Source organism: Rhododendron vialii, chromosome 10a (genome assembly GCF_030253575.1).
Source record: "Rhododendron vialii isolate Sample 1 chromosome 10a, ASM3025357v1".
Taxonomy (NCBI): domain Eukaryota; kingdom Viridiplantae; phylum Streptophyta; class Magnoliopsida; order Ericales; family Ericaceae; genus Rhododendron; species Rhododendron vialii.
The window spans coordinates 12252605-12273519 of record NC_080566.1 but is presented as its reverse complement, the minus strand read 5'-3'; the positions used below and the strand labels follow the sequence as shown (position 1 = coordinate 12273519).

General features: G+C 38.8%; 1 protein-coding gene and 1 pseudogene across 1 annotated transcript; one reads left to right on the top strand and one right to left on the bottom strand.

Moving 5' to 3' along the window:
- Positions 1-9800, top strand: part of LOC131303817 (uncharacterized) — a 38912-nt pseudogene extending 29112 nt beyond the window's left edge.
- A 1790-nt stretch (positions 9801-11590) lies between these two features.
- On the bottom strand, positions 11591-12350 carry LOC131303818 (uncharacterized mitochondrial protein AtMg00820-like). Its single transcript, XM_058330845.1, has one exon. It carries the CDS (start codon positions 12206-12208, stop codon positions 11591-11593), a length of 618 nt encoding a protein of 205 aa, XP_058186828.1. The 5' UTR covers positions 12209-12350.
- Between the last annotated feature and the right edge of the window lie 8565 nt (positions 12351-20915).

Sequence of the window (20915 nt, the reverse complement as noted above, 5' to 3'; positions counted from 1 at the left end):
ATATTACTTCGTTTTGATAGGAGGGTTTGAAAAAATAATACAGTAAAACATGGACCAAATTTCAACACATTAAAAAAAAAACTCAAAAAAGAATCGTCATTACTGACCTTATTAAAAGATTTCAGTCAAAACTTTTTTGCCTCCAATTACTCTGTCATCCAGACGAATCGCAAAAATAAAGCATTTTAAACCAAATCTAGAAAATCCAAGAGAAACGAAATTAAGCCCAAACAGTTGATATCGTCAACATAATATAGTCCCTCATCTACCTAAAAAATAATATATAGGCAAAATAAGTCAGACCAAATAATTTAACCAAACAGAATTGGTATATTGTCAACAAAATACTTTCTTCATTTAATTTAAAGATAGGATGATTATTAGAACTTCTTCACCATAACATATTTCTTGTCCAGGTAAGACTTTCTCATTAATTGCGATTTTAAGGGGAGAGAACTCCTTTGATGCATCAGAGCTAGCTAGTTCTCTCGTTCAATAGAATAACCTAATGGTGGGAACGTATTAATTGGAGTTTAAAAAACAAATCCAAGTTAATTTTAGTTTAATGGTCTCTGTTGGTAAACGTGTTTTTCCAAAGCCTTTAAGAGGCAATTGCTGAGTTTGCAAGTATTGATTGGTGGGGAAGAAATTGGGGTTTTTCAACCGAGCCGGATGTAACCAACTAGGGCTAGTTAAGTTGGCCAGTACTCTTGCATCTCACTAAAAAGATTAGGAGTTCGAATCTACCCACTTACGTCCGGGTGTTCTTATTTTAGAGGGATTTTTTCTTTCTTTGTTTGTTTATAAATGAGTTTATTTCTTGTATTGGTTGGACTTGGTTATCTCGTGAACTTTCACAATATTTGATGTAGTGTCCCGAATTTATATTTTGTACTTCATATATGATGTAAATGATCTCTTCTTTTTATCGATTGAAAAAAAAACTCAAGAGCCGGGTAGAATTTATTCTCTTTTACAACACATCTCTTAACATCAATCAATCAATACATATTCCATACAAATGTATTTTGCATTCAAAACCTTCCAAACTCACTCCCGATGTTAATTTTCTAGAGAGAGACTTGGGGAGGGGGAGGGGAGGGGTCTGGATGAATATGGAGGAAATTAAAAAAATCTATGACCGGCAGTGTCCAAACTAATTCTCCACCACACCTATGTTTTTTAGTGCATATGATGAGAACAATGTTGGTATGCATCGAACACAGAACTGAAAAAGAAAATCAAATTATCTTTTTTAACAATTATCATTGTGCCCATTCGATATATTGTGCTGAAAAAACGCCAATGTAATTTTTTTTTTCTCGTTGATCGAACATGCAGAGAGAGAGAGAGAGAGAGAGGGGGGGGGAGAGCGCACACGGGTGCACAAGGTTGTCACTTGTCATATGGTGGGGGTGAAATCTAGCCGCCACGACCAAGACTCTTAGAAAGTCATCACCCCATTTTAGCAACACGTACGAATGTCCTCAAAGTGGACGGACCCATTTGGTCACCACTTTTTTAATTTTAATATTATGTCTTTTTTTTTATCGGCAAAACAAACTTTTATAAAACTCGATACTCCCATAAGAAACAAACTTTTATAAAACAAATTTTCGGACCCATTTGGTTACATCGAGGGGAGGCATGGAGCACAAAACTGCTACAACTCGTACAACTGCCAAATTTTAATATTATGTATTAAGGCATTTTCTATGTACGTGTAACAATTCAGATTCGTCAAAAGATAGTTGTGAAATTCCACAGATACTCCCATGCATCACAATCATCACATCTTAAAAGCAGTTATCAGCCGTCTTAATTGATCAAATTTAAATTATTTTTGGCTGGCTGTTCGATCTTCTTCTCGATTCTATTGACTTCCATTCCATGGCTGTTATTCGTCAAATATTTGCATCTTCGATTTTGATAGTTCCTTGACATGAAGAATGGCTAGGTTTTAAAACATGAGAAAAACTTATTTACGGAGGGTTTCGTAAATAAGTTTATGAATCCGGATTGTCGAAAAGTGTTTTGGAAACTCTTCTCCGAAATTTTTTATTTAAAATCCGGACCGTCGAAAACACTCTTGAACTGTACTGATTCACCCCGCTGTAAATAAGTTTGTCTCTTAAAACATATGTTCAATTTTAAAAAGTTGTGGTCACTATTAGCAGTGGCAAAATGATAAAGGGACCGATCAAACCCATAGCAATGAGGTACCGACGGGCACTGGGGCTCATTCTGGGTTCCGCACGTATGATTCGAGCCATTTAATATTAAAAAAAATTGAGTAGGCCTCGTGAAAAATTAGCTCAATCCGATATGTGTAGGCGCTCGATCCAATCTTTCATCTTTTCATTCAGATTTTATAATCCTGTAATTTGAATGAAAAAAATGGAAGATTAGTTTGAGCATCTACACATATCGAATAAAACTGATTTTTCAGAAGCCCACTCGGTACCCCATCGGCAATGGCGTAGCCAGAAGTACGAATAAGTGAGGGCACTACGAAACACAAACACAAAGATAAATTTTCGTAGGTAACAATATTATGGCAATAAGAACTTTTTTTTGGTGAAAATACTAATAAAATTGCATATTAATGAATAAAACTAAAACAAATTATGTAAGATTTGACGGAAGAGCATGACTAGTTTTCGTGTTTTGAAAGTTGTGCATGATAGTTTATTGTGAATGCCTTCAAAATTATCTACTAATAAGTATGCAATCATGTCATTGCTCATCAATTATTCACTAATTTGTTTGCGTTACACATTTTTTACATGATTCATGTTCGAAAATGCCCTCTCAATAATCATAAAGGTTAGGGGTGAAATTTTGGAAGACCGAGTCGAGTCAAGGTATATTTTTTCAGGACCAATCCCGACCGTATTTGATTTCAGTTCGGTTCGGTTCGGGGTGAGTTCGGTCGAGTCAGGGATTTCATTCCGCTCAAAATGGGCATTAGTTGGGCCATTTGGGCAATTTTTTAAACCTAACAGTGGACTACAGGCCATGTTTGGGCCATTTTTTTACCCATATATTTGGGTCATTTTCACTTGTTTTCCACCCATATTTGGGTCATTTTCAGCCTTAACAATTTCACCTATATTTGGGCCATTTTCTGCCTTAAGTCAATCACTCATATTTGGGCCATTCTTCCACCTGTTGCCAAATGATAAAACTCTTCCCCCCATATTTTCAGCCTTAAAACTCTTCTACGTATTTTTTTTAAAACACCAATTGAAAAGAAAATAACATACGACAGACATGCTCAAACAATTACAAGTACTCTTCCACCTGTTTTTTTTCCAAGCACCAATTCAAAAGAAAACACAACCAGGCATACGAAGAATTACAAGTACCAACTACAAAGTACGAGTATCAACTACCATCCATATTTTTAGCCTTAAAACTCTTCCACCTGTTTTTTTTTTCAACCACCAATTCAAAAGAAAACACTAACAGTTAACAGGGATAGGCATACTCAAATAAATTACAAGTACCAACAACCAAGTTACCAATCATACTCAAAGTCTCAAACTACAGATACAGAGAATTACAAGTACCAATCATACTCAACGGATTTGCCATAACAGAATACTCCAAAGAAAAAGAAACACTCCTAATTAAGACAAGCATTATCGGACACCTCAGTCAGCAGTATAATGAGTCAATGACCACACTTCTTGTGAGCATCACCAGCAAAATATAGAGCCAGCACAATGCAGAAACCAGCACCAGCAGAATGAAGAAAACTGCATAAAAAACAGGTTCAAAATACAAAGGTTCAAACTCCAACATTATAGAATTCAAAGTCTATCAAGTTCAAAATACTATGCCAAGTTGCCAACAATCTAGCCCTCCTTTTCAACATAAAAAATAGTAAACATTAAACAGACCGTTGATTCCAAAAAACGAAAACAGTAAGAAAATTATAACAAATAGAAATAGATATGTGTATGTGATTAGGATTTACTTCAACCATGAAATAAACAATGGCACCATGCCACCAACTCCTTAGTCCTTATCAGTTGACTAGGGTTTGCCCGTGCCGAAGGCACGGCATAACTCATTTTGAATACATTTAAAATGAATTACGAAACTAACGATCACCCCCGCTGATAAGCCCTAAATAGTGTAAATAATGAGGCTTATCTATCCCGTTTTACTGCACTCGCAAGCGTTTTATACTTGTTTGCACAAGTTTTGTTTTTGTTGAAAAGTAGATAATCGGAGCGAAAAGGTTGTTTCCAAGGCTCCCAATAATCCCTAGAAGAATCCAGAAGCATTCGAGTTCGTGCGGCACATTGGGAATCCTTCCCCAAACCTTAAACGAAGCAATCAAAGCATGTAAGGAAGGTTCGGGGTCCTCAACGATCGAAAGAAGCAAGAAAATAACCAAAAACTAGCCAGAGAAGCATGGGGTATCGATACCCCAAAACTGGGTATTGATACCAGGAAGCAAGCTGTCCAGGGGAGCAGGAGGTATCGATACCTCTTTTAGGGGTATCGATATTTGGTGTCTACTCGTGAATTTTTTTTGTTGCATTTTTGTAATTATTCTGTAAATGGGGTATATATACCAACTTAAGCCCAATTCTAGGGCATTCAATACCTACACTTTCTCTCGCTACCTCCGTTAAAAGCTTTAGCTCCCACCTCTCTCCTCATTCATGTTTTGAGGAGGGTTTTTAGGTCCGACCCGTTTGGATTCGAAGCATTTCTCCTTCATTAAAGTTGTAAGGAATTCTTTCCTCTTCAAGGATCTCATTTTTATTTCAAGTTTAATCAATGTTTAGTATTTGCCTTATGTTTACCCTTGTTCATTTCATGCCTCCTTTCAATATGTGTAAGTAGTGTATCAAGGTTAGGTTGTGGGAAGATTAACATCCCGTAACCAAGAGTATTACTTGTTCTTCTCTCTTCAATCTTCATTTTTCGAGTTTAAGCTTGTGCTTGGGGTACTTTTATGTATCGTGTTAATCTCTTTGATCATATGTAGGCAATGGTTAGGCTACTTGTCACATATGATACTTGGAGCTATGTCCTTCCGAGGGTTTGTCAAAATATCTTGAAAGCCCTAGTCTGTATTCAACTTTTCTCCTTGCATTTGATTGCAAACACTCTCCTTTTTCCCCATTCCAAAGACTCCGGCCACCAATGTCAACAACTCTGTAGACCATATTTTCGCCCACAATGACAAATGTGCCTTTGAGTTCTTTGAAGGCATGTATTCAACTTTCCTCCCTGCCTTTTGATTGCAAACACTTTCCCCTTTCCCCCTTCGAAAGACACCGCCCACCAATGTCGACAACTCTGTAGACCATAATTTCGCACACAAATAGTTTGACAAATTAAATGTGCCTTCGAAACAATTTAACAATAACAGAGAAAGTTGGGATGCTATAGTAAAAGTATTGTTACGGATAGATGGAGTTATCCATCATTAATTGAAGCGTCTGTCCCTGAAAAAGTTGTCCTGTTTGCAAACTTATGAAGTGGAAGGGCCCTATAACATGATAGGAAGATGTAAGCAAATAATTAGAGTATAAGAGATTATAGTATTTGTTGGACTTTAAAAAAGAACAATTGGACTTTGAAAAAGACCCTGACCGTGTGAATTAAGGATTCATAAATTTGATTTATCAGACTTCAATGGCCTATTGGATATTTTGGCTTGAATTTAATTTTGTTGTTTCAGAGTGTTGAAAGGATATTCTTACTTACAATGCCTCAAAAAAAGTTCATTGGTGAGGAATACAAGCTAGATATTTTGAAACCTGTCTTTATGATTGTATATATATACTTCTTGAGGTTTTGAGTGTAATCTTGAACTCCAAGTCTGAATCCACTGTAAGTTAGGCTTTACCGGTTTAGATTCGTAGTCTCAAATCTTCATCCAGTTTATAATGGTATAAACATTAACTATAGCTTCTCGAAGGCCTCAGATTAATGGTCAAGAGGTCACAGTTGGTCCATTTATGATGAATGGAATCCATCTGAAGTCACTGGTATCAAGTGAAAAGTCTGTAGGTATGTGTAATCCATGTTTATGTTACAATATATTTTCCCCTTAGTCCGGCATTTGTTCAATTTTAAAATGTAGAGCTATTTTTTTGCATTTTTGTGATACCCGGAGTGGGCCCCACTAGCGTGTGCGGTGGACTGCCACTGCATCCCCGTGCGGTGGGCATAGTAGTGTTGGGTTTGAAAAATCTCCCTTGTCACTCTGGTTTGGTTTGGTTGGGCTTGGGGTGAAAAGTCAAGTGACCCAGGCCAAACCGAAAATTTCAATTTTTCTTTTATTCCAAAACCAATTATGCTATGGATGTCACACTTTGGGAGTACTTTGTGGCGTGAAACCTCTCTATGGGAAAGACATGAGCACCTCCCAAACCACAACTACAATCAGAACTAGGGTTTTTGCCACTCATTTCCCTCAGGTCCAAAGTGTGGTTTGAACAAATTGCCTGTGTTTTGGTGCTAAAAGTTGTCAGTTCTAGCTTTATGGTATGCACTGCTGTTGACAAAAGCACAGGTTCCTAAGTATACTAACAATCAGAAATGGAAGAAATAGTTGAAAACAAAGCGGGTCTTTAGAAGACAACAATTCCCATAAAAATAAACTACTAACTCAAAAGTGAGAAAATTAAGTCAATGATACAAAAAAAAAAAAAAAAAGGTGTTTCAAACTTCAACCTTTCTACAAACCATTGCGAAAACATCACTGACTTTGAGATTAAGCTATGGAGATGCTACGGTATCAGTTATTCATTTCCAATTAATTTTAGGAAAAAAAAACATATAACAAAATGAAGCTCAATAGCTTGGTCAATTTGGACATATTGGTATGATATGCACGGTTGTCTGATCTAGTCTTGTAGATTCATTTGTGAAATGGTAATGGTGTCGGGCAAAAGGTGGCTAGGGAGGGAATTCTTGGGATTGGGATATGGTTTCTTTATGCAATGAAAATCATACTAGTATTTATCTGAAAGAAATGCTTTTCTTAAACCTCAATGGCAAAATCTATTAAGATAGTGCATAATTGTTGCTTTTCTTTAATTTCCAACCCCTTTCTCAGTTGAAAATTGAAACAGATGCATGAAGGTTGCTCCGTATTGATAACGCTGTAGGTTGGCTTAGCCGAAGCACAATATATGATTTTGGTTATAGGAATTACAAAATAAACAAAGACTCCCTTTTGGTATTTGCATTTGTAATCTCTATTTGCTTACTTGTATATGAAACTTGTTCTAAATTGGGAGGATCCCAAATTTCAAATTTTTGTAGATGAAGCGTGTTTAATTACAGTAGGAAAACATTAGTTACTGAGATCTCTGTAGCATTTACTTCGCTATCTTCTATGTGCATCGCACATGCCTCTTTGCTAGTTTGCCCAAATGTACCAGCCCATTAATTGTCCAAAAAAAGTAAGCCCATTACAACAAGCCAAACTTTCCGACCCCAAAGAAATGCTAAGACCAACCCTGAAGCAGAAAGACTAAGGTTTCGTTTATTTTGATGTAAAATAATTTTCTGTAAAATATTTTAACTATTTTTTGTCATTTGGCGTTTCGTTAAGGAAATGACTGTAAATAATTTCAGCAGATAAAATATTTTCGATCATACGGGTGAAAATATTTTACTCTCTGAAATAGCGTAAGTCGTTTTTAATTGCTTGTTACCTCACGTGCTCAATCAATATCGTGAGTTTGTTGGAGTCCTCCACAACACAAACCTTTTCATTCTCAGTATCTTTGCAAAGTTGAACTACTCTAATCACAATCAATCTATATGCTCCATTTATGTCCAGTGTCACTCTATTTTCGTTGAGGAAGATACTCCTCAACTATCAACCAAAATCCTAGTCAAAAAGGAGGAAAAAAGCGCAGTAGAATCAGGTCGTTCTTCTTGACGCAGCACAAGCGACGATCGTCGGTGACGAAACCAGGTATGCCTCTTTCCTCTTCTATTTCATCGGTGAATCAAATCTGCAGAAACAACCGTGTCCACATTTTTTCCTCCGGATCTAGTAAGTATCCCGCGACACAACACGGGTTCTTCGTCCAAAACTGGGAATCCGTGTAAAATCGACAAAGACATAAACAACATAGAGAATCAGAGATGTTTAATGAATAACCAGTACTAAAACAATTGTTAATGAGTATATGTGTGTGTGTAGAGAGAGAGAGAGAGAAAGAGAGAGTATTCCAATACCATATCATGCAGGCATACCACTGTCTGAGACCAACAAGTACGTTTATATTAAATCCCAACTCTCCCGCATCACAAGCACTTGTAACATGGTAGTATTATTCATGTGCTTAGATCTCTTTCTCCATCGTAGCTTTCGTGTTCAAAACCATAAACCATAATCAGCGATGAACGTTCCTGCCGATGAAGAAGACAACCATAGAGGGGTTTTCCTTAATGAAATCATCCAGACCTTCGACGACGAAGATCTTTCTGACGCAGAGGACGAATCGGGATCCGATGGTGAAGACCACAGACGGGTTTTCCTTGACGAAACTATCAACGACAATGATCTTTCTGATGCGGAGGACGAACCAGGATCCAATGGCGAGGCAATTGATGAAGCCAATGATTCCATGCACATATTTACAGTTGCGTGTAGTCCAACAGATGGTACATTGGTGGCAACAGGGGGGGGGGGGGGGGGAGATGGTAAAGGATTTCTTTGGAGAATGGGGCAAGGAGATTGGACATTTGAGCTTCAAGGTCATAAAGATTCTGTGTCTTGTTTAGCCTTTAGTACTGATGGACAATTGCTTGCATCCGGAAGCTTTGATGGACTTGTTCAAATTTGGGACACAAATTCTGGCAGTCTCAAGTGTGCACTTGAAGGTTCTGGAAAGGACATTGAGTGGGTCAGGTGGCATCCAAGAGGACATCTAGTCTTGGCTGGTTTAGATGATTCTACTGTTTGGATGTGGAATGCGGACACAGGTTCATATCTTAATATGTTCTCGGGTCATACTGACAGTGTGACATGCGGTGATTTCACTTCTGATGGATGGTAAACAAATTTGTACTGTTTCCAAGGATGCAACTTTGAGAATATGGAACCCGAGAACTGGAAAAACTGTCCATGTCGTTGGAGGTCACCCTTATCACACTAAAGGCTTGACATGTTTAACAATAACTTTCGATTCAACACTTGTTTAACAATATAACAACTGGGAGGGTTGTTAGTTCTCTAAATGCACACTTGGATTCTATAGAAGGTGTTGGGCTTGCAAAAAGCTTCCCTTTGGCTGCAACCGGAGGCGTTGATCATAAGTTGGTTGTTTGGGATCTGTAACATTCATCGCCCCGTTGCATATGCATGTGAACATAAGGATGTGGTTACATGCTTATTGTGGCTCGGTGAATCTAAGTACTTGGCCACTGGTTGTTTATATGGGAAGGTGCGAGTGTGGGATAGTCTCTCTGGAGACTGTGTGAGAACCTTTCGCGGCCACTCTGAACCCATTCAGTCTTTGGCTATATCTACTAATGAGAAATGCTGGTTTCAGGTTCGGATAATGGAACTGCCTGAGTATTTGAGATAGCATAACTGGTTTCAGTTTCGCTTGTTTGAGATAGCATAATATCTATAGGTTGGCATTTTAATGAGTTATGTACCCTTTTTTTTGGTTGGTTTGTTATTTGAATCTTCTTAAGGTGCATAATTTGGATTTTTATTATAAAATGGACTTAGAGTTGCATATTTATGGCTTTTAGTAATCAACATGGTACTGTAAATTTATTTCTCACAAAATATATTCATGTGATATTAGGTTTATAGAAAATGGAAAAAATAATAGAGAGTAATAACTTCTCCACTCGGAAATCAAAACTGGAAGGATGCAGGCTCTAGTTCAAAAAAGCAGGTTCAATCATTCTTAGTTTATTCATTTTGGTACGTCAGGGCTGTAACTTTTGATCTATTATATTGTTATTCCCCTCTTGTTATCTTGCTGATTTTGTTGGGGTGCTAGGTTAGATTTTGAAGTAAATTGGACAAGAGAATGAGATTTATAAAGAAAGGATGGGTGAGAGATGTTACAAGTTGTGAAAGGCTTTTAGTAGATTTTTATTGCAACAAAGTGAGTACAACAAGGCTTTATTTATAGAGCACTTCCACCAACTTAGAATTCTCTAGAATTGTCTAGCTAGAGATAAGCACATGTGCATTACAAAGATCTCCTAACTTCTAGATTTTTCTAGTTTTAACCCATGTGCTTAATTACAAAACATCTTTCATGCTTCTTCTAGAATTATCTAGTCTTACCCATACAAATATCTTCTAGTGTAATTATTACTTCTACACACTTCTAATTATTTTAAACTTAGATATTTAAATACTCATTCTACATTATTCTAGAAGATTACAAATTACTTGTTCTAACACTCCTCCTTAATTTGTAATCTTCATGATCTCTTGAAATTGAGAGAATTTTTCTGATGCTACTGATTTGGTCATGATATCCGCAAGCTGCTCCTTGGTGTTGACGAACTCAAGCTAAATTTCACCTTTCTGCACTAAGTCTATGATAAAGTGATGTCCGAGCTCAATGTGCTTTGTCCTGCCATGAAAGACTGGATTTTTGCTCATTGTTATGGCTGACATATTATCGCAGTAGATGACTGTAGGTTCTTCTTCTTTATGCTCCATGTCAGAAAGAATCCTTCTTAGCCATACTGCTTCACAAGTAACATCTATAGCTGCCATATATTCTACTTCTGTCGATGACTGTGCAATTGTCCTTTGCTTCTTAGAACTCCAACAAATTATTTTAGATCCCAAACAAAATACATAGCCAAACGTGCTCTTTCGATCGTCGATTGATCCAACCCAATCACTATTGTTGTAGCCAATAAGCTTGTTGTCTTTCTCTTTTGTATACTTGATGCCGAATTTCTTCGTCCCTTGGAGATAACGGAGGATCTGCTTGGCTGCTGCATAGTGTAGCTTGCTCGGCTCGTGCATAAATCTCGAGATAAGATTTACAGAATACACAATATCTGGCCTTGTATGAGTGAGATAGTTTAGCGATCCAACCAATCTTCGATAGGCCGTAGCATCGACCTTCTCTGCTCCATCATTTAATTGCAACTTCTCATTTAAAGAGAGTGGAGTAGAGACTGGTTTGCAGTTGCTCATGCGGAATTTCTTTAATAAGTCTTCAAGATATTTTTCTTGAGAGATAAAAATCTCTCCTTTGGACTGCTTTACTTGAATGCCGAGAAAATATCTCATAAGGCCTAGATCCGTCATCTCATATTCCTTCATCATAGCATTTTTAAATTCATCGAGCATTGCTACATTGGTGCCTGTGTAGATTAAATCATCAACATAAAGGCAAACAATGAGAAAATCTTGCGTACCTCCTTTTTTGACATATAGGGATGGTTCGCTTTGGCTTCTTTCAAATCCGCTTTGACAGAAGTACTTGTCAATATTGCTATTCCAAGCTCGTGGTGCTTGCTTCAAGCCGTATAGGGCCTTCTGAAGTTGATACACCTTGCCTTCTTTTCCTTTGACTGTATAGCCTTGTGGTTGCTCCACATAGACCTCTTATTCTAGTTTACCATTGAGAAAGGCAGATTTGACATCGAGCTGATATACGGGAAGCTCGTTTTGTGCGGCTAAGGCCAAGACTGCCCGTATTGTCTCCATCCTTGCAGCTGGAGCAAAAGTCTCATTAAAGTCTATTCCAGATTGTTGGGAATAGCCTTTTGCCACTAAGCGGGCCTTGTGTTTTTGGATGGATCTATCTTCTTTGTACTTGGTCTTGTAAACCCATTTAACACCAATTACGTCTGTTCTTTTGGGCAAGTCAACAAGCTCCCATGTGTGGTTCTTCTCAATAGTTGTAATTTCTTCATTCATTGCTTTTAGCCAAATTTCTTCTTTTGCAGCTTCCTCAAAATTATGTGGTTCACAAGTAAAGAAGGCAAAATCACACGAGTCATATATATCCCGTAAGGAATGTACCTTTCTTGTTGGATTGAGATCATCCGATGATGAGCTCTCTGGACTGGTGCGTGGGCTTTGATTTGGACTTAGATCTTGAGTCAAAGTTTCTCGCTCATGTACTGCATCATCAGGCCCAAAAAACTTTGGCTCTTGGGAGGAATTGACATCCCACTTCCATGCAGCACCTTCATCAAATATCACATCTCGGGAAATCATAAATTTATTTGTGTTTGGATTATAGAGACGATAACCCTTGGACTCGTCACTATATCCAATGAAAATATATTTCTCCCCTTTTTGGTCAAATTTTTTCCTTTTTTCTGAGGGAACTAATGCATATGCAATGCATCTGAAAATCTTTCGATCAAAAATTTACCTGTGGCTTCTTTTTGTTCCACGCCTCATATGGTGTCTTGTTTCGAACTGCCTTAGTGGGAGAACGGTTGAGGATGAAAACAGCAGTATTGACAGCTTCGGCCCAGAATGTGTTAGGAAGCCATTTGCCTTTAAGCATGCTCTGTGCCATCTCTGCAATTGTCCGGTTCTTCCGTTCTGCCACTCCATTTTGTTGGGGTGTTTTTCGGATTGTGAGTTGTCTCTTGATTCCTTTTTCCTTGCAATAGTCCATGAATGGAGTGTAGATGAATTTGCCACCACGATCTGTCCGAAGTGTCTTTATTTGTCTTCCGCTTTGCCTCTCCACCAAGGCTTGAAATTTGAGGAATACAGAGAAAGCTTCTGATTTTTTGTCAAGGATGTATAGCCACATCATCCTTCTATAGTCATCAACGAAGAGGAGAAAATATCTTTTTCCACTAAGAGATGGTGTTCTGGTAGGGCCAAAAATATCATAATGCACCAATTCCAAAGGCGCTTTAGCTCTCCAAGTGAACTTTGGAAATGGGAGTCTATGCATTTTCCCATATATACACCCCTCACAAACTTTATCAATATTGGGTAGCCCTTCACCATATTTTTTTCCTTTAGCAATCTCATGCCCTTGTAATTTAAGTGGCCATATCTTAGATGCAACAAATATGAGTCATCAATTTTTTCTTCTTTAAGGGCAAAATTTTTATTAAGTGGCATTATTAACGGAAAAACTTTATTTGGAGTCATTTTGACTTTTGCCACTTTAAAATTTTTCTTTTTGTCAATGATGGTGCACTCATCATTATCAAAGTTAAGTGCATAGCCTTTTTGCAGTAATTGCCCCACGCTTAATAAGTTTTGAGTAAGCCCAGGAACATAAAGGACATCTGAAATTAATATTTTGTTACCTCCCTTTGTGTAGACAGCGATAACTCCTTTTCCTTCGACATTCTGCAGCTTTCCATCTCCGAGCTTCACTTGTGAAGAAACTTTATCATCCAGCTGCACAAACTTTTCACGATCGCCTGTCATATGATTACTGCATCCACTATCCAAATACCAAGATACCAAATGTTATCTGACTCTTGTTGAGCATTCATGCAAGAGAATAAGTATTCAGCTTCATTTTCTTTTGAAAAATTAGCTTTATTTTTTTCTTGATTGAACCAGCAATCTCGGTCAAAATGATTAGAAACCTTGCATCTCTTGCATTTAAATTTGCAATCTTTGGATGCATGATTAGATTTTTTGCAAATAATGCAAGAAGAGTTAGAGTTACCGCCATTACGATTCCTCTGATTGTCGTATCCTTTTCCTTTGTTCCGGGCTTGGAATGCATTTTGGCCTCCACGTCTTTGTCCATTCATGCCTCTTCCTCGAGATGAGCCCTTCTCTTGATCTTCTTGGTTCTTTCCTCCAAAATTGATTTTGCTTTGAAATGCTTGCTCCAAGGATTAATTTGTGAACTTGCTCATTCTTTGTTCATGGGCCTTAAGACAACTCATTAGTTCATGTCGAGTAAGTTTAGACAAATCCTTGGATTCTTCGATAGCGGCTATAACATGATCAAACTTTGGAGGCAAACTTCTAAGAACCTTTTCGACGATTCTTTTATCCGGAAGGGTATGTCCATAACTTCGAATTTGATTGATAATTCCAACAACTCGGGAAAAGAACGTTTGAACAGATTCATTTTCCTTCATTGCTAGATTATCAAAGTCTCTCCATAGTGTATGAAGTTTAATGGAGATAACCTTATCATAACCTTGATATTTAATTTTTAGTATTTTCCATGCTTCTTTTGAAGTTTTTGCACCCATAATTCTTGGAAAGATAGATTTGCTTACCCCACGTTGAATGTTGAGGAGAGCCAAAGCATCTCCCTTCTTGTTCTCCTTGAACTTCTTCTTCCTTGCTTCCGTCCAAGTCGCTTCTTCTTCGGCATTTGCCGGTGCCTCGTATCCGCTTTCAACAAGATCTCACAATTCTTGTGAGACAAATAAAGTTTGCATTTGGATGCTCCAATAGTCATAGTTCTCTCCCTCAAATACAAGGATGAGATTTTGTGCATAGTTGAAAGTGGAAGAGTTGGTCTCCATGGTGGTTGAAAGAAGGACAAGGATGGATCGGTTATGTTAGCTCTGATACCAAAATTGTTGGGGTGCTAGGTTAGATTTTGAAGTAAATTGGACTAGATAATGGGATTTATAAAGAAATGATGGGTGAGAGATGTTACAAGTTGTGAAAGGCTTTTAGTAGATTTTCATTGCAACAAAGTGAGTACAACAAGGCTCTATTTATAGAGCACTTCCACCAACATAGAATTCTCTAGAATTGTCTAGCTAGAGATAAGCACATGTGCATTACAAAGATCTCCTAACTTCTAGATTTTTCTAGTTTTAACCCATGTGCTTAATTACAAAATATCTTTCATGCTTCTTCTAGAATTATCTAGCCCTACCCATACAAATATCTTCTAGTGTAATTATTACTTCTACACACTTCTAATTATTTTAAACTTAGATATTTAAATACTCATTCTACATTACTCTAGAAGATTACAAATTACTTATTCTAATAGATTTAAGGTCTCCTCATACAAATTGTGCAGAAAGTTTAAGATGTTAGGAAATGGGTCCAACAATGGAGATTACATTGTCCAATACCTCCCTCACGTGCGACCCCAGTAATTGAAACACCAATGGCAGAGCAGAAGTCGATGTGCGAGCACATGCATCCGGAGAGGACCACTCCTCTCGGACCAATTTTTTCGCCAACAGAGACAGTGGAGGCACGCAATGCTTTTACTGTCAAACCTGGTACCCACAATGTCCTTCCCCTGTTTTATGGGAAGGAGAATGAGGATCCGTATGAGCACATCCGTTATTTCAAGGGGTTGGTGCGCACTCTTGCCACCACTTCTCAGTGGGAGAATCCTTGTCTTAAGCTTTTCCCGGTTTCACTCAAGGACAATGCGGATAAGTGGATGCGGATGCAGAAGCCACAGTCTCTCACAACATGGGCTGCTGTCCGAGATTTATTTTACAAGAAATATTTCTCGGAGAGTAAATCGAAGTACCTGACTCGCCAAGCTCAGTCGTATAAGCAGAAAAAGGGCGAGTCGTTTTTAAGGTGCTGGGAGCGATTTAAGGACTTGTTGTTGTCCTTACCGCATCATGGGTTCGTGAAACACCAGTTGGTGTCATTTTTCTATTTGGGCTTGAATATTGCGATGACCCAGAAGATTGAGTATCTCTGTAAGGAGGAAGATTTTCTAGACAAGTCCCCGGACGAAGCATGGGATTTCTTAGATGAGTTTGCCGAGAAATACCGAAGTTGGGAACCTTCCGAGCTCAGTGATAGGGCCATGGCTGCTCAGGGACTCGGTGGGTCTAGCATTTTCCCTTCGAGTGTGCAAGAGCACAATGTCCAGTCTCAGCTGGACAAGATGGCTGAACAGTTAGAGGACTTGAAGCTTAAGCAAGTCCATCAGGTAAATGACATGAGAGTCGAGGAGGCATGTGCATTATGTGAGTGTCCGGGGCATTTAGTCACTGCTTGCCCCGCGTTTTCAATTGTTAAAGACGCTTAGGCTGAGGTGAACACAATTAACCAGCGTTTGGACTCGTATTCTAATACCTACAATCCAAGGTGGGCCCAAAACCGACTTTTGAGTTGGAGGGATCAAAAAACCCCGATGCAACCCCAGGCACCACCTCAGTTAGTCCAGCAGTTTCAGCCTCCTCAAGGCCAAATGACCCAGTTTCGTTACCCACCTCAGCAACAGCAGGGGTTTGATCCTTCATCTTTTGGACCAGCCCCTGGCATTAACCATCCCCCGCGGGATAAGCAGACTGATGAGATGATGAAGGCTCTCATGCAGTCTCAAATTAACTTCACTGAGCAGACTAAGCAGGCGATTGGTGACATTAGGACCCAATTGACCTAGTTAACGGCGGTAGTTGGACAAGTCCAACAAGAGAAGGGAAAGTTTCCTTCTCAACCTTTAGTCAATGTCGCCGGTACTCATTATGTGGGTGATTCTTCTAGCCAGAGTAGTTTAAATCTCAGTCTAGAAAAGGCTAAGGCGATCACTACTCTCAGAAGTGGGAATGTGATCAACAAGGACTTACCTCCAAAGCAGAAATCGGTACCACCCCCGGTGCCGGTAGCTATTCCAGCAGTCATTCCAGACTTGGGAAGTGTTCCTGAGGTTGAGAAAAAGGTGAAGTCTCCTAAAGTGGCGGTGTCTGCCCCTGCAGCTCCCACAACTCCGTCGCCACCCATTGCTCCATATCCCCATCGCTTGATGGCAAAACCTAAGGCCAATGTGAACTTCCAGATTCTTGAGTTATTCAAGAAAATTCAATTTCCTATCTCATTGATGGAAGCCATTGATGCCATCCCTCAGTTTGCGAAGGTTTTGAAGGATCTGTGCATTTCAAAACGAAGGACTAAGAGTCAGGACAAAGTGCTTTTGACGGAGCAGGTGAGCTCCATCCTCTAGACCGATATCCCAACCAAGTGCAAAGACCCTGGTTGTCCCATCATCCCTATAGCTATTGCAGGCCAGAAATTTGATAAGGCATTACTAGATTTAGGAGCAAGTGTCAACCTGCTCCCATATTCAGTATACTTGAGGCTTGGCCTCGGTGATTTGAGAGCCACACCGGTCACACTACAATTGGCTGACCGGAATGTGAGAGTTCCCAAAGGGGTGGTGGAAGATGTTTTAATTCAAGTGGGCAAGTTTCTTTTTCCAGTCGACTTCATTGTCCTGGATACATGCCCAATACCGGAGGTCTTTGAAAAGACTCCTATCATCCTAGGCCATCCATTTTTAGCCACCTCTAATGCTATCATGGATTGCAAAACTGGACAAGTCCAATTGTCGTTTGGGGACTTAAAAATGGAGGTGAATGTGTTTAATGTGGATAGCCGAGTTGAGGATGATAAGGAAGTGTATGAGGTGAGTTTAATCGACACGCTGGTGCAAGAGCATGTCGATAGTGTGTTGTACAAGGATCCTCTGGAGATAGCCTTAACCGCCGAAGATGCGTCATTCTTAGATTCTCAAGAGGTAGGGAGTTTGATAGATATGCCTACAGTAGAGGATATGCGTGGCACCATTTGGAACCCAATTCTTGAGCTGTTAGGTGCCCCATTATCTTAAGTTCCGACGGGTAGCTTTTGCGTACTACTTTTTTCACTAAGAAGTGGACCCGACCCCTAGTAATAGGGGTACCCATCATTGACTTGGGTTTTATAGCTTCGCACGCCGCTATTAAAATAAGGATCGTGTGCCCAGCTCCGGTTAGTAAGGGCAATTTTGTGTCAATGACATTGAATTCTATCAAGTTCTTTTATTTTTGGCACAATCTATGCATAATTGTCTTTTATTTCTTGTTTTTATTTAGTTGTTCTTGTATTTCTCGTTACGAAAAAGAAAAATTCAAAAAAAAAAGAAGGAAAATTGAACAGAGAAACAAAAATAGCATAATGGTCTTGTATAGCCACCCGTTCCTTGCCCCACCGGTGAGGGATGGGGAGAAAAGTATGACACGTTGATCGCGTGAAGATTTGGTGGCGTCTTTGTTTTTCTTTTATTTTTATCTGTGGGAGCCCGGATAACATGCGTCGGGCGGTACTAGTGTTTTTTATTTTGTATTGGGACTAACATTGTGCAGGTACTTCGCTTCAAGTTGGGGGATGTCTCCCACCTCTTCTTTTGCCTTGCCTTTTGTTGCTCCTCCGCGAGGTGATATCTCTCCTATCTTTCTCCGGTTTGTCTTTTATTTTTCTATCGTTGAGTCATCACTGAGGACAATGTCGTTTTAAGTTGGGGGGATGGATCACTTTGTTCATTATCTTTTTGCAAAAAGAAAAAGAAAAAAAGACACCAAAAAAAAATGAAAATTTAAAAATACTTGTTGGATCCTTTCTACTTGAGACTTGGAGATTGCAATGTCTACTTGTTGGTTGCTTGTGCTGAGAATATGTGGGCATTCATTGAATATTTATGTTACATGGTAGTTCTTTTTGCTAGCTTGGCGATAGGAATTTATCTTGGCATTCACTCTTAGCATATTTGCACTGCACGTTTCTTGGACCTTAACTGCTTGTGAGTTGTGACTTGAGTGCTTTCAATGGTTAGATTAGTGGAGACTTATGCCCATGTGAGCTTTAGCACCTTACCTTCCTTTGGAGTGGTGTCACACAAATTCTTTTGTTTGTCATTAAAAAAAGGGAAGTTTAATCATTGTCGATCTCATTATCTTTGTCATCAAGTATTGGGACTTAATGCATGCCTATTATTTCTTATTTTGGGAATGGAAAGTTACATGGTTGTATTGCCCCTAGGAGATGATAGTAGGCCATTTTTGTGCTTTGAGCCGGTTCGTTTCTTTTTCTTAAACACTAATCCCTTGCAAGCCACATTGTGCCTTTTGCAATAGCCTTTTCTTGTTAAGCTTCACCAACCATATTGTGTTTTGAGAATGACAAGTTAATCATGTGAAGGTTAATTTTTTTTAAGAGAATGGAGAAAGTGTATTTGAGAAGTGTGCTTGAAATGTGGTGTGTTCTTCCCCATAGCTAAAAAACAAAAAAACAAAAAAAACAAAAGAAAGAAAGGAACTTAAATCAAAAAGAGGAAGACACCCATACATTTGTTTGAAGAAAGAAACGTGTGAACTTCATTGGGAAATTGTGTGAAGGGTGAAAATTTTGAGAGATATGGTGGAGTTGAAAAGAATGATAAGAGGGTGCACATTGGTACACTTGCCCTATGTTATTTTAGCCTATTCTGGGACACTTGCTTATGATTTATCCTAACCTTTAAAGTACTTTTCCTTACCCAACGATATAACCGAATAAAAGTCCTATTTGACCTTAGGGGCAATTGGGTTGTGGTTCGATGGATAGATAGTTTTTAATGCTTGACATTCCTTTCATGAGATCACGTGTCTACCTTAAAAAGCTTTCTCTTTGTGTCTAAAGTGTGCGGGGTACTTTGATTCTTTATTGCATAACTTCCGTCCGCACACATTGAGAATTTATTAAATGCACCTTGTTTCAAGTGTTTTCTTTTGTTGAGTGCATGATGCTGTGAGAATTGAAGTCGATACTCGGTCCGGAGAGAGTGCTCAGTTGTGGTTCACTTGTGGTTAAGGTCTTTGTTCACACACGCTAAGCTTGGATGCCATGATTTATTTCTATATTTTGATAGCCTCCAGAACTATTTTCGCATATGCTGTATTCTTGGCATTGGCATATCAATGAGTCGCATTGCAGGTTTTTGGGTTCCAAGTAAAGGGATCCGCGGTGTTTTGTGGGTGATCACTGTTGAAAATCCTCACGAGATTTCACTCGTCCTACCCGGGCCACCCAGGGGTTTAAAAGATCTATCCCTTAGCTAGTTGCTTTATTTTATTTATTTTCTTTTCTTTGCTAGGGACTAGCAAAGTGTAAGTTGGGGGATGTGATAGGTGCGTAAATACACCTATTTACGCCCCATAACTTAAATTTGTTATGTCCATTTATCGCTTTATTTAAGGTTTGATACTTGTTAATTGTGTTTTAGGACTCTTGGAGCCGATGGTTAACAATTGGAGCTAAAAGCACAAATCATATTTTACCCCAAGTTGATGCCGATCCAATTGATTCAGAGACGTGATCACACTTATATTGGATAATGAAAAGCAGGCAATCAAAATTACAACATAATGGAACTTCGGAGTATATCGATGTGGATTTGCATGTGGTGCAAGTTAAAGGCAATTGCATATTTTCATTAATGGGCCAGCAATTAAATCTTTGCATTGGCACGTGGAAGATGAGGGCCCAGTATTGACAAAGTCGGTCTCTCTCCTCTCATAGGTTTTAGACGGCAACAAACATATAAAACAGAGGGAGAGCTGCGGCTGCTAAAAAAAAATCGTGAATTGTTCCGCATATTATTTTGAGTTTTATACTTACGTTCTTCCTTCCAGATTTTCTTTTCCCTTCAAGTTTTCAAAGTTTTGTTCAAAGCTCGCCCTCCGGTAACTCATATTAATTTACGTTCTTAATTAAAATTGTTCGTTGATATTCGTTTAGTATAAATCTCTCGTTCGTTTTTCTTTTCCGAGCAATAGAAGCATGTTTCAATTAGAGTTTCTTCTGTTTTTTTGTGCAATGATTAGTGAGTATTCGTTAAGTAAGGTCGTGGGGTGATTAGCAAGTTGTGACCAGTTCGGGCACTGCTCCTGTTTTCAAACAATGAAAAAGATGATTTTAGATTGGAAAAAAATACTTCCCGCAGACAAACCCAGGCATTGTCGGAGCCCATGTGAACGGGGGAATGGGGATCCAAAACTTATTCCCTGCTGCGCATGGGTAAACGGCGACCATAGGGTCTCGCATCTTGTGGGGCGTCTTTTTCAATCCAAAGTTGAATGTTTTTAAGAATACCGAACAGAGCAAATAAGTCCAGAATTGGTTGCGAGTGCTATGAACCCTACGGTCGTACCTTCTTTAATTATTTGAAAAGTATAATCAATTTCTAGGTTTA

What these genes read in the sequence shown, in the direction of transcription:
- LOC131303818 (XM_058330845.1), bottom strand. Translation starts at nt 12,208, where the DNA reads ATGATTTCCCGAGATGTGATATTTGATGAAGGTGCTGCATGGAAGTGG.